General features: G+C 36.1%; 1 protein-coding gene and 1 pseudogene across 6 annotated transcripts in view; both read right to left on the bottom strand.

Moving 5' to 3' along the window:
- Positions 1-13,682, bottom strand: part of PCM1 (pericentriolar material 1) — a 90,951-nt gene that overhangs the window by 41,563 nt on the left and 35,706 nt on the right. For all 6 annotated transcript variants that reach the window (XM_045286824.1, XM_045286827.1, XM_045286828.1 and 3 more), the window contains 8 exons: positions 11,060-11,200; positions 10,429-10,619; positions 7,152-7,352; positions 6,391-6,607; positions 6,119-6,264; positions 5,460-5,650; positions 2,746-2,917; positions 1,671-2,026 (listed from right to left, as the gene is read on the bottom strand). In XM_045286824.1, the coding sequence (XP_045142759.1) occupies positions 1,671-2,026; positions 2,746-2,917; positions 5,460-5,650; positions 6,119-6,264; positions 6,391-6,607; positions 7,152-7,352; positions 10,429-10,619; positions 11,060-11,200 (1,615 nt within the window). The remainder of the gene's footprint in view (positions 1-1,670; positions 2,027-2,745; positions 2,918-5,459; positions 5,651-6,118; positions 6,265-6,390; positions 6,608-7,151; positions 7,353-10,428; positions 10,620-11,059; positions 11,201-13,682) is intronic.
- Positions 8,313-8,661, bottom strand: LOC105978293 (annotated as a pseudogene).

Genomic DNA, 13,682 nt, shown 5'->3' with positions numbered 1-13,682 from the left:
AATTTTAAAAAGATGGTTAGAACCCAGAAATCAGTACATTTCAGTCCTCCCTCTCTTTTCTAAGAAAATAATTAAGAGGCTATTCACTCTATGTTCCTACTTCTTCCTGATAATAGCAAAATGTGGAACGGGCCTGGTACAGTTTTTCTTATCAAATTACAAATCAACATCTGAAAAGTTCAGCCAGATAATAAAAGCACGTATCTCAGTCTTTTTTTTTCATATTTGTCTTGAATTTGAATATTTGAAAGATTGTTTTAAAATCTTAATTTATATTCAATAATATTCACATTTACAAGAGGACAAAAGACTAAATAAAGTACATGACAATTCCTGTTTCATCTTTTATTGTTTCTTCCTGATTTTTCTTATTGTTGTTACAATTTATATGCTTTCTAACTTTCTCTCCATCTCCTTTCATTTACTACTTCCTTTAAGACAAAGAAAATTTACCCCTCCTCCTAAAAAATCTTTGGCCTTGCAATTCCACACAAAGAACAAAAGTAACATAAATTAGTAGTGTAATTTAGTGCTTGGTTCTGGGACTTTAATGCCGATACCTTCATATTAAAAGATCTCAAATTTTGTTAGAATTATCTATTGACCAAAAAATGCATAATGAATTGGTAGAAGGTGGAACCTAAGAGCCTGCATTTTTGTGAGCTCCTACATGTTAATGGTGTTTGTCCACAGTTCACATTTTGAATAAGAAGGATATATCTGACCACTTTGATTGCTATATATTTAATTCTGCTACCAAGCCTTTCATTTGTGTGTTGTATACCTCCTTAGTTTGAAAGAGCTCCTGAAACTTGCTGACCTTGTTATTTGATAAGCAGTGGCATAGCTTCCAGCATCAGAGCAACACACAAACCATCACAATATGACAGGCTAAAAGGTGAGTGGCTTTAAAATATACAGAGGTTTTTAAAAAATATAATGTATTATGTACAATAGGCTTATACTATCGTTATTGCTAGGTAACATATCAATTCTGACAGTGATTGGCAGCTGAGTGCTTAATCAATGCATTACCAGTGACCCTTGGGTTTACACAGATTTGGTTAAGGGACGACTAGAAACCTATTTAAATAAAGTCCACATACCAGTATCAGAAAAACATGAAAGTCACTTAGAAATGTTTCCTCCTTAGACTTACTTAATTAGAATCTAACTTTAAGAGGACTCCCTACAAGTCGTATGAAACACTACAGTTTAGGAAGCACAGCTCTAGGCCACTCAAATGAATTAGTTGAATAAGGATGTTGGAATAAGAAACTAATGTATTCATAAACAAAAGCATTACTTTGTGTGTGTGTGTGTGTGGGGGGGGGAATACAGCAACAAGGAATAAAAAGTTCTTTGTGTTACCCTAGGGTTTCTGTCTCGCACTACTTAAGTATTCTTGAGTGCAAGGAGAACATCTTCTAAGCTTACCGTAATCACCGATGTAAAATTTTAAAAAGATTAAATTGTCTAAAAATATTTATTAAACTAAACATTGTATGATAAATTCTGTAAAAAATAAATAAAGTGTGCTAAATGGCTTTCTTCATGTATGTCTATAACAGTGCTTATCTATTGCACTATACTGAAATCAGATACTTCACATGCCAGATTAGGGTTACCAGTATTTGAACTGGAGAACATTAATCAGTTTCAATACTTACCAATATTTTTAACTCTGCTTTTCAGTTGGGTAGAATTCCTCTTCTTACTCTTTGATTTGGGAGTTTTATCTTTAGATGCCAGGCTGGCCTGAGCAGATGCCTTTCTTGCCTTGAATGTTTTAGTTACTGTTGTTGGATCTACTGGATCAGGCATGCTGCTAAAACTTTCTAATGATTCTTCATCAAACTGGCGTCTTCTGCCAATGTCTAAATGATTTTTGCGATGACTATTTGCAGCTTTCTCTGCAGACGTTGCAAATCCAGTGTTAATAAATGGTTTTTCTACATCACCTTCTTGGCCATATAACCATGGTGGTCTACTGTTTTCCACCTCCTCTTCAGGCTGCTTTTGATTCCTCATGAATAAAAACAAATTTCTAAGAATCATATTATAGATTTCTATATTTACTAAAAACTCCAGGTAGCCATATTTTACAGTTTACTAGTGAGTAGTTTAAGGCTACTAAAAATCATCAGCGGTCTACATGATATTTTCACACAATATGCATTAAATATGTCAATCTGATACAGGATAATGTACTAAATTATTTACAACTTTATTTCTGTACTCATCCCACTATACCACTGCCATTACTCATATAATGAGAAAATGTGGAAAAGCGGATAGAAGATGGGACAAAAGAAAACAAAGGAACAGCTAGCTTGGGAACATACATGGGTCTTTATCACTTAAAGTAGTTCACACAGAAACAAAAGTTGATGAAAATAATTAGCACACAATCACTAATTTATTTCTCTACACTAAGTCAAGTTTTATTCCATTGGCTTGGAATCATTTCCCATACTTTATCTGCTGAATATTGGTATATTGGCTTTCTTACTATAGTAGCAAACTTTCACTTATCTCAGTTTTGAATAAATGCTTATTGCTTGATGGAGATTCATTAAACCATCATTTCTGAATATCAACTGTGTGCACAAACAACTAGCTACTAGAATGTGGAAGTATGACATTCCCAACACATGCACAACAATCAAATACCTCTTGTTCTCAATTACATGTAACCAAAATACTATTATTAATCAAATTTGGTTTATGTTCACATTCAAGTACCTTTGTTTTTCTGCTCCAACAGAAGAACTGCTTTCAAAAGGCTTTGGAAAAGCCATATATTCTGTTTTCCCTGAAGGGTTTTGGATTAATGGCTGTTGCTGTTCAGTAGGTGTAGACACATTCTGAGAAAAATCTCCAAAATTAGAAGGAAATAAAGAGCTGAAATTCATACCTAATAAATAAAAAGCCACAGAGGGGGAAAAAAAGTGCCCTTGGTTTTAATACAAAATTAAAGGATAATTTTAAATTAAATATGCCATTCAAGCCACCCAAATTAAAAAAAGGATTAATTAAAATTAACTAACACACTTTTAGGGCTCAGCGCACCATGTTTTAGTCACCATGAGACTTCAGCTCATACTTTGAACATATCAATAGCAGACAGATCCTGGAGGACATCATATTTGGTAAAAACCAAAACCAAACCAGCCATCAAGTTGATGCCGACCCATATCAACCCTACAGGACAGGGTAGAAGTGCCCCTGTGGGTTTCCTAGATTCTAACTCTTGATGGCACTAGAAAGCTCATCTTTCTCCCTCGGAGCACTTGGTAGTTTCAAACTGCTGACCTTGCAGACTGCAGCCCAACAGGGTTTCTCATGTTTGGTAAAGGGTCAGCACAAAAGGGGAAGACCCTAAGGAAGATGTACTGTCACAGCGGCCTCAGTAATGGGGTCACAAACAAATAATTGTGAGGATGATGTAGGACCAGGCAGGGTTTTTGTTTCGCTGTACACAGGGTCCTATGAGTCAGAATTGACAGCATCTCATCTAACAATAACAACTCTCCTCGTAAGAGCTGAAAGTTAAAAATAAAATTACCTACCAATTATCAAATTATTAATGGGGACCAGGTACTATTTTAGGCACTTCACATGGTATTTTGTTAATACTAAATGCCATGACATAGACATTATAAGGTATTATACTTATTTTACCAATGAGAAAATAGGCTAAAAGATTAAACACCAAGTAAATAAAAGGACTGGTAAGATCTTGAGTTTACTTGACTTGAAAGCTTATGCTATTCCCACTGTATTATAGTTGGGAAAGTAGAATATTATCAAATATTTACCATATAATGCTATATTGGTGGTATTTTCAAGGGACTATTAACAGCTTTGGAGGAAAAGGAATAAGGGAGGTTTCACAAAAGCCAATTAATTGGTAAAGAAGAGAGTCTTTGGTACAGTGTTGGTATAATTATGAAGTGCATTTCAGTGTAAAGGCATCAAATGTATAATTTATGTTGTTACTTAAAAGCCAACTCAAAACATGTCTGCTGTCAACACAATTCAACACTCAGGAACTAAAAAGCTTGTTAAATGCCAGTATCTTTGCGATTCTGTAAGGAAACACACTGTGGTATATAGTAGCTATTTATATTCAGAGACTCCATTCCTTTTTCTCCTCCTCCATTCTTTGACAAACACCTTCAACATCTTCCTTATTCACTCTCTTCTAACCAGCTACTTTATTCATTCTACCTCCTTGATCTCTTTTGGATTATTCCTTTGTCTTTATTGCCAATGCTTTAGATCAGGCTAACACGCTTATTCCCTGATATCACTGCAATAGTCTTCTATTTACCATCTACACTCTTAGCTCCTTAGCAATCGAAACACTTATTACCAATGTTATCTTTCAAAACTATCAACAAGCTTTCCCTACTCATCCTTTAAAGGACCCCTCTTGTCTAAACTTTTTATCCTTTGTGTGCTTTCTACATAGCACATAAGGCCTCTATCAAGAACCTAAAAACTAGTCACCCTAATTATTCTAAATTTCCTGATATCCTATTTTACGCCTTTGCAACTCTCAATAGCTTGTTTAGAAAACCCCTTTCCTTCCTGTCTTTATTCTTTAGCTTAAATGTCACCTTTCTGTAAAAGAGAAATTTGCTGATAATCCATTCCCCTAAGGATAGGCCACTTAGCTCATTTTCTCTAGCACCTGTGGCATTGCACACAAGCATTTACTGATATTCTTATCTTTCTGATTAAGGAGTTTCTTCAAGGATCAATTTTACTCATCTCGGAATTCCAGTTTTAATATAAAGTCTGGCACTTAATTGGTACAAAACAAAAACAAATGTCTAACCCAGGGGTCCTCAAACTTTTTAAACAGGGGGCCAGTTCAATGTCCCTTAGACCCATTGGAGGGCTGGACTATAGTTATAAAAAAAATTGAACAAATTCCTATCACACTGCACATCTTATTTTGAAGTAAAAAACAAAACGGGGCAAAAACACCTAGTGGGCCGGATAAATGTCCTCGGCAGGCTGCAAGTGGCCCGCGGGCCATAGTTTGAGGACCCCTGGTCTAATCTAAATGTATTCTTTAGTCTCGTGGTGTATCTCCCTAAGAAAACATGAAGTACTTCTAGAAGAGTGCTGTCTTCCTCATGTTTACTCTGCTAAGTTTTACACAATGCCTCAAATACAGCAGACACTGGATAGGCTAATTCCTTCTGTACCCTGGTAAAGAGCTGTTGAATAATTCATAGGTAAAAGAGAAGGTCCTCCTAAGTTTTCTTCCTTTCATTAGTATCTGTACTAAGCGCTATCATGAATCAGTAGAGAAAAAGTTTAAAACTTTCTTTGTAAATGCCGTTTACCATCCCCAAAGAAACTATTGCAGCAAATTTGTGCAATGAACAAATGACAAAGTCTTGATTTTTGTTTCTTTTCTCTCAAGTTTTCAAGTCACCTACCTGGTGTAAATGATGAAAAATTAGTAAATCCAGGTAAGGAAAATAGATTGACAGGCGGGGTTGGAAAGCTGAGGGGACAAAATAAGCTAGGAGATGGAGGGTGAGATGAACTACCATCTCGTTCTTTGCTTCCAGGTTTTTCAGGGTGCTGATTTTGTTGCCGCAGAAGTTCATTTAACATTTGTTTCAATCTGTAAATATTGAAGACATTAGTTATGTTGTCATTTATTTAAAATACACTCAGGAAAGCATATGTGATTCAATAGCCAACAGAACTCAGGATAACTGCTGATACTTATGGCAGCAAGTATTAGCTTGTACTGCAGGTGAAACTTCAGTACCTAGCCTTTGAAACAGCACTGAACTCAGTCTACCTATAAAATATGTATAACCAACTTTTTTTGTTGTTGTTTACAGTCTTAGTGGCATAAAACTAACACCATGTAACTCACCCCAATGTTTCATAGAAGATATTAAAAACAAAAGTCATGTCTATAACAACAAAAAATATTAAGAAAATACACTGCTTATGAAATTCTCAAGTGACAGATAACAAATGTTCAAATATACATTCTGGCTCCTGCCTCCCCCCCCCCCAACCCCCTCCAAGAGATAATTGTAAAACCCTCAAGTCCTAACATTTCTAAGAAACGGATTACCTCTGAACATTATTTTGTTGCCATGTTAGCTGAGTATAGCACTGGTTCAACTGGTGCATTATAAGGTGTACTTGAGGAGAAGCAACATTGCTGGGCATAACACTGTAAGGACCTGTGAGAAGAGTCTGTAGTAGACAAGACAGTGTCTATGGAAAGGGAAAAAAGAAACAAAACTAGCAATAAATACATAAACTACTTACGGCACGACAAAAATTTGTATTACTTCAAATACAATAAAGCTATAAATAAAATTACTTCATTGTAGACTTTACCTGCTGATCTTGCATCAGAGTTTGACAAATACTGACACTGAAATCAAGCTGTTTCTTTAACTGATTAATTTGTTCTTGCCACTGTTCTTTCTCTTCTATGTAAGAAAGTTCTGACACCCAACGGTTTTCTTGGCGCTGCATGCTGACATTCTGTTGCCTTGTTTTGGCCAAAGGACGGTAATTACCATCTGCGGAAAAGGGGCGATTGTTCTTCCACCTAAGACAAGATTTAAAGCAGAGTCATCATAGATAATAATTTGGTTTTAAAATTATGGAATTAAAACCTGATACCATAGTTCATGTCTTCTTGTTTTAAGTTCAAAAATTTATAAAGGAAAACAGAAGGGAAAAAAATTCCGCATTTCTAGGCTTACGTTTACTTATTGTTTTTGTATTCCTTTTGACTTTTTTCATTTGCTTCTACACTAAGGTATCATACCATTTGTATTCTGCAGAATGAATATTCATGATCATTCCAAGTATTTTTCCATTCTGCATGATTTACATTTAGTAACATAGTAGTCTATCACTTAAAAATACTGTAATCTACTTATGCATCTTTTAATTTTTTCACTGCTGTAAATAAGAATTAATGAATACCTTTGTTTACAAACATTTTTCAATATTTAGAACTTTCCTTTGATGCTTAATTTCACAAGAGAGAAAGGGTCAAAGCTTATGAATCTTGATCCAACTTAGCTGGAATCTATCATAGCAACATTCTTCAAACCAATCATAATACTAAAACTTTAAAAACTCACCTATTTTTTGTTTCCTTTACATTATAGGAATTATGATTCACACTGTTAGGATACACAGAAAAGTTATCATTGGAACTGACATCTTGCTCCTCTTCTTCCTCCTCTTCATCCATTCGAATGATTCCTTCAGAAAGGTAACCATCTTCATCTCCTTCTTCATCCAGTGCACACTGGGTGGACCCTCCCCAAGTTGCCATTGTTCTAATGATTAGAAGACATAAAATAGAGACCATTCTGGATATGAACTACATATTTTACCACCTGTTGTGTGTCAAGACACTGTGTCAAATATGTATGTGTGATGTATTCTCTAAGATGGGTAGTACTAAACACAGGGAATATGTTTAGTCTGCTTTGAAAACACAACTCTTCAAATAAACTAATCACATCCTCTGGAACATTTTTCTTTTTTCTTTTCTTTTGTAACTGGCATTTTATTGGTTGTTTTGAGATCAGTACAGAGACATTATGAACAATCTGTACACAATCCTTAATGCATGTACCAAAATCCTAAAATGGCATGTAGATAAAATTCGTTTCTAAATTCCAGTGACTTTCCAGCTTTAAATTTAGAGGCAAATTTTTAAAAAGAGATTATTAAGTACCATTATCTTCAAATGCTGGTAAACTTACATCTTAAGTCCCACTAATTCACAATTCACACACTACACACTCAAATGTTCAATCCTTCACAGCACGTAACAAAGTGATCGAGAACACGGGACTACCACTACCAGGTGTTACAGAATGCACAGTTCTGACAAGAGCTGTGATGGCAGAATGGTTTTCAGACCCAATTCTTTTAAGAGAACAAATGTGGAAAAAAATTTTTAAATGTTCAAGTCATGCAAATGCATGACAGTAACTCCAAATTTCCATTAAGTGTGTTTTGTATAAGGGATACAAAAACTTCCCTCCATCCCATGGAATGTTATGTTGACACCCAAGACAGTCAAATCTTCCCACAATTCAACATCCCACTATTTTCTGGTTGTACTAAAAAATAAACAACCAGTAAATGATTTCACATCTTAAAAAAACAGCATTTACACTAAGGAAAAAAAATGGGATGAATTGAGATTTCCTTCTTCTTAAAAATGTTTCTAGAGCTACTAAAAAACGTGCATTTACAAAATAGTTGATAAAAATATTCCTCTGGATTGTACAAGAAGGGAGAGAACAGGGCCCACTGATAAGACATGATAAACATTAATCAAACTTGGCTTCTTTTTCTCCTGCTTCATCAGAGGCTGGGCTCTCCTCGTGTTTCGTTTCTCCATTTTCAGCAGGTAAATCTTTAGCTTCTTGGTTGGCTCCTTCCATCTGTTTCCCTTTGCTCCTCTTTTCCCTTTGCTTGCACTTTTTTGTCCCAAAATTTATCCTTTCCTGGTGCCTTTTTTGGCTTCGTCTCCACTTTTGCAGGCGCGGGTTTCGCTGACAATCTGGGCGATCTCCTCTTCGGCTCCTCCTTCACCGCCCCTTCGGCCGAGCTGACCTTCCTCTTGGGCATCTCGGCTGGCTGTGGGGAGGACGCCTTTGGACCGCGGGCCACCAAGAGCCTTCTGGAAGCTGGATCGCCAGGCGCTGCCGCTCTGCCCGCTGCAACCCGAGCTGCTAGGACCCGCGGCGGGGGCGGGGGGAGAACTGGATTGGGAGCCCACCCCATCCACCCCCCTGGAACATTTTTCTTTAACTTGATAACTTTCTTCAACTTTTCCATAAGCAAGTTTTCTAGGGCAGCACTGTCAAATAGATCTCTCCTTAACAGTGCTTCATGAAACTACATTTGTGCTGTCCTATAGAACCACTTAGTTACATATGCCTATTAAACATTTAAAATGTGGGGAGCACGACTGAAACAACTGTTAAGTTGCTTAATTTTAACGGTTACATATATCTAGTGGGTATAAGTCTAATTCCAAACCAATGGTTCTTCTCAAATCTAGATACTCATCAAACCAGAACTTCATAAACACAATTTGGTCAATAAAATACATATTGGGATTCTAAAAGTAGGAAACATTCTAAAATGAGGAAATAGTAAAAATGAAGCTTAATACAACATTCCAGGAAGGCCAGATGAGGATTAAGGTAAGGATTCAGTAGTGAAAATTTTAGATCTGAATGCTACTCTATAGCTAAGTACAGAAGTTATTTTAATTGCAAACCAAATCCACTCCTACTGAATGATTCCAACTCATATTGATCCTTTAAGACAGACTATCATTGCTTCAGTTTCCAAGGCTATACATACTGTCATATCTCCATCCTACAGAGCAGCTAGTGCATTTGTATTGTCGCTTCATTAGCAGCTGAACACATAACTTCAGCAGCACCAGAACTTAAGAAGTGATTTTACAGAGGATGAGTTCTTTCAGAAATATGTATTCTTTTAAATATGTCAATTTCTGCTTAAAAATATTTAAAAATAAATGTCTTAACTAGTGTTTTGAGAACCTTACAAACAGCAGATGCTCAATAGAAGTAAAAAGTGCTTACTTCCAAAATCTAGTGAAAGTAACTGTATTAATAATCATCTACATGCATGGCAGGGGAGGTTGGGGAAAAATGGGAGCCAACCACAATGAATACAACAAAGAAGACAATGCTCTGGAATTGGATTGTGGTGATGATTCTAAGACTTTTCTTAATATGACTGAACTAATAAATTGCATGACATATGAATTATATGCCAATAAAATGATTTTAAAAATAAAGGTGAAAACAAAGACAAAAGTGCTTATTTCTGGCTTGATAGTAAAGGTACTACATAATAAGAAGCAGTTTTTAACAAGACATGCTTAAAACTAATGCTAAAAAATAAAGCTTATACAAAAGAGACAATCTACATTCCATGTCAAACGCCATAGTGAATTTTTTTTTAAGCAAGAGAAAAAACCAAAACAGATATACTGATATTATGTAAAGTTAGAACAGAAACTGGATTCAGTTGAGTCACAAAAGTAATACTACAAAGCTGGCCTTAATGAGACAGAAAATGTGTGCTGCAGTGCAGAGAAAAATAATTTTAAAACCATACTCACTCACTGCCACTGAGTCTATGTCAACACATAGCGACATAAGAACAGGGTAGAACTGCCCCTGTGAGCTTCCGAGACTATAAATGTTGATAAGACTAGAAAGCCCTGTCTTCCTCAAAGCAGCTGGTGGTTTCAAATTGCCAACTACGTGGATCGCAACCCAATGCATAAACACTACACCACCAGGGCTCCTTCAGGTTAGATAGTAGATGGCAAAACACATTTAATCAACTTACTTTTCTGTTCTGCTTTGCTGAGGAGTACACAAGTTCTCAGATCCATCACTTCTGACTGAAATAGCAACTGGAGATGTCGTTTCAGCTAGACCTTGCCTCCTCTGATGTTCAGCCATCAGAGCTTCTAGCTGCTTTCTTCTCTGCCGCAGCTCTTCCCTTAACATTTCATGTCTTCGCATTTCTGACCAGAGCTAGTTTTCAAAAATAAGAGTTTAGGAAACAAAAAAAAGGATTTTAGGACATGTAAACATTTGGAATTACTTTAGTTTTAAAAGTAACAACAAAGAAGGGAAAAAGTTAGGCAATCATTAATAATGAAAAAAAATAGCAAAGGTACGTCATGTGTAATGTAGAGAATGCTATGTGAATTAAATGTCAAATGCTAGGCCTTTCTTACTGAAATGATTACTATTTGCTAACAGTTTCTTAGAATTCTGACAAATATTTGCTAGTAATGAACAAGACTATTTTGAAAATATAACCGAACTGTTACTTTTTAGAAAAAATAGTTTTCTTTCCGGCAACTTGTAAGAAGACATATTAATATTTAAAAACTTATTTAACAATTATTACACTTCCTTTCTTTGACTGTAAGATGAACTCAAAAACAATAAGGTACAACAGTCAATACCTCATTATCTACGACTGCAGCGTCTTCAGGTTCAAACACAGATTTGCTTGTACTAGTTTCATTTTCACGAACAGTTGGAGTTGAAGTAACAACTGGCAGATAATTTTTGATGGGACAACTACCCACACTCGTAGCTGACAGCTGAAAAAAGGAATGGTAAAAACAATTATTTGATATTAAAACAATTATGTTAATATCATAAAGGCAATCATTTTAATGTCAAAGGGCTCCAACCCTACCCCACCCCAAAAAAACCAACTCACTGCCATACATTCTTCTGACAGAGACCCCCTATGGGGCAGAGCAGCACTGCCCAATGGGTTTCTGAGACTGTGACTCTTATCATAGGAGCAGAAAACCTTTCTCCTGAGAGCAACTAGTGGCGGCTTTATGGTTAGCAGTCCAACACAAAATGACTAGGCCACTGAAAGGCTGTTTGTTGTTAAGTGACATCAAGTTGGTGACCATATGGAAAACAGAACAAAATACTGCCTGGTCCTTTGTCATCTTCACAGTTGTTTTTTATGCTTGAGTCCACTGTTGCAGTCCCTGTTGTCCATCTATCTTGTTGAGGGCGTGTATCTTTTCTGCTACCTTTACCAAGCATGATGTCCTCCTCCAGGGACTGATCTCTCCAGAGCCTCTGGTAGCTCCCTGGTCAATGTATTGCTGCAACTGCTGTTGGATGATTTTCAGCAAAATTGCACCTGCATGTGTTATCAATGGCATTATTTGATAATCTGAGTATTGGGTCATCTTTCTTTGGAATAGGCACAGATATGATCTCTTCCAGTCAGCTGGCCAAGTAACTGTCTTCCAAATTTTCAAGCATAGAGGAGTGAGTGCTTCATCAGCTTGTTGAAACATTTCAATTGGTATTCCATCAATTCCTGGAGCTTTGTTTTTGGTTAATGCTTTCACGGCTGCTTAGACTTTTTCCTTCAGTACTGTTGGTTTTTTTTATCATATGCTAACTCTGGAAATGGTTGAAATGGCAACTAGTTCTTCATGGTATAGTGACTATGTATTCTTTCCATCCCCTTTTGATATTTCCTGCATCATTCAATAAATGGTTCACAAAATCTTATGCAGATTGAACTTTTTCTTGAGTTCTTTCACTTTAAGATATGCTGAACATGTTCATAATAAATGATCGGCTATAACTTGTTAAGGTTCTGTTAGAATAATATTTCCAAATACTGATGTTTCAGTTGTCTCCAGAAAAAGGTTAACTATATACAGATTACTTAGATAAATGTTTTGAGGAAATGCAGTGTTTCTTCACCTACTCATAGGTTTTATAGTACACTGAAGTCAACAAAATATGCATATCTACTCTAGAAAGGCATGAACTTTTGCTTGGTATTTTAGCATGTTTGTAGATCTGAGAGGATATATTTGTATAATCTTAAAAAAATTTTTTATTGTGATTTGGGTCAAATCAGTTTTCCATTACACATTTTCATTATCTTTTGTATTATAAACATTGGGATCTGAGTAAATGGAAAAATTAGAGCAGAGCAAGTGATAATGGACATTGATTTCTTGAAGAAAAATAACTGAAACATTACTTGTTTAGTTTGACTCTACATATATAGGGCTTCTAAAAATTTTGTGGGGAAGTAATTTTTCCATGAATGAAAAGATAGAATTTTTCCATGAGCTTTTTGACATCCCCTTGAGTGAGTATAGTCAAAGAATACAACAATATTTTAATTAATTTCCTTAGGAAATCCATTATGACTTAAGGACTTCGTTATGAAATAATAAGCAAGTACATCATCAAATTACTGGTGCAAAATTGTTACATTCAGAGTATTTTAGTACAAATAATTGCAAATTCTCAAGTTCTAACTCTGATTAGCCAAAGGCATAGAAATAATCAGATTCAATTCCTATCTACTCTTTCACGATATAAAGCTATATATACTTACCTATTTCACTGTTAATGAACTAACCACAATATTAGTAGACATAAATCTGACACATCAGTATTGGAAAAAGATGAATACTTTCATAGGTTACAGTTTTTATATCTTTTTTTACATCTTTTTTTATTTTTTTAACATTTTATTAGGGGCTCATACAACTGTTATCCCAATCCATATACACATCAATTGTGTAAAGCGCATTTGTACATTTCTCAAAACATTTTCTCTCCACTTAAACTCCCGGCATTAGGTCCTCATTTTTCCCCTCCCTCCCCGCTCACCCCTCCCTCATGAGCCCTTGATAGTTTATAAATGGGTATTTTGTCATATCTTGCCCTGTCCGACATCTCCCTTCACCCACTTTTCGGTTGTCTGTCCCCCAGGGAGGAGGTCACACACAATTCCATGTAATCGGTTCCCTCTTTCCTACCCATTCTCCCTTTACCCTCCCTGTTTTGCCACTCACACCACTGGTCCTATAGGGCTCATCCATCCTGGATTCCCTGTATTTTCAGTTCCTATCTGTACCAGTGTACCTCCTCTGGTCTAGCCAGACTTGCAAGATCGAATTCGAGTCATGGTAGTGGGAGCAGGGAGGAAACATTTAGGAACTAGAGGCAAGTTGTATTTCTCATCATTGTTACATCGCACCCTGACTGGCTCATCTCCTCCCCGACCCCTCTGCAAGGGGA

This window comes from Echinops telfairi, unplaced genomic scaffold (genome assembly GCF_000313985.2).
Source record: "Echinops telfairi isolate 266 unplaced genomic scaffold, ASM31398v2 ScPeMD7_9;HRSCAF=40, whole genome shotgun sequence".
In the NCBI taxonomy this organism is placed as follows: domain Eukaryota; kingdom Metazoa; phylum Chordata; class Mammalia; order Afrosoricida; family Tenrecidae; genus Echinops; species Echinops telfairi.
This window is presented reverse-complemented; position numbering and strand designations above follow the sequence as displayed.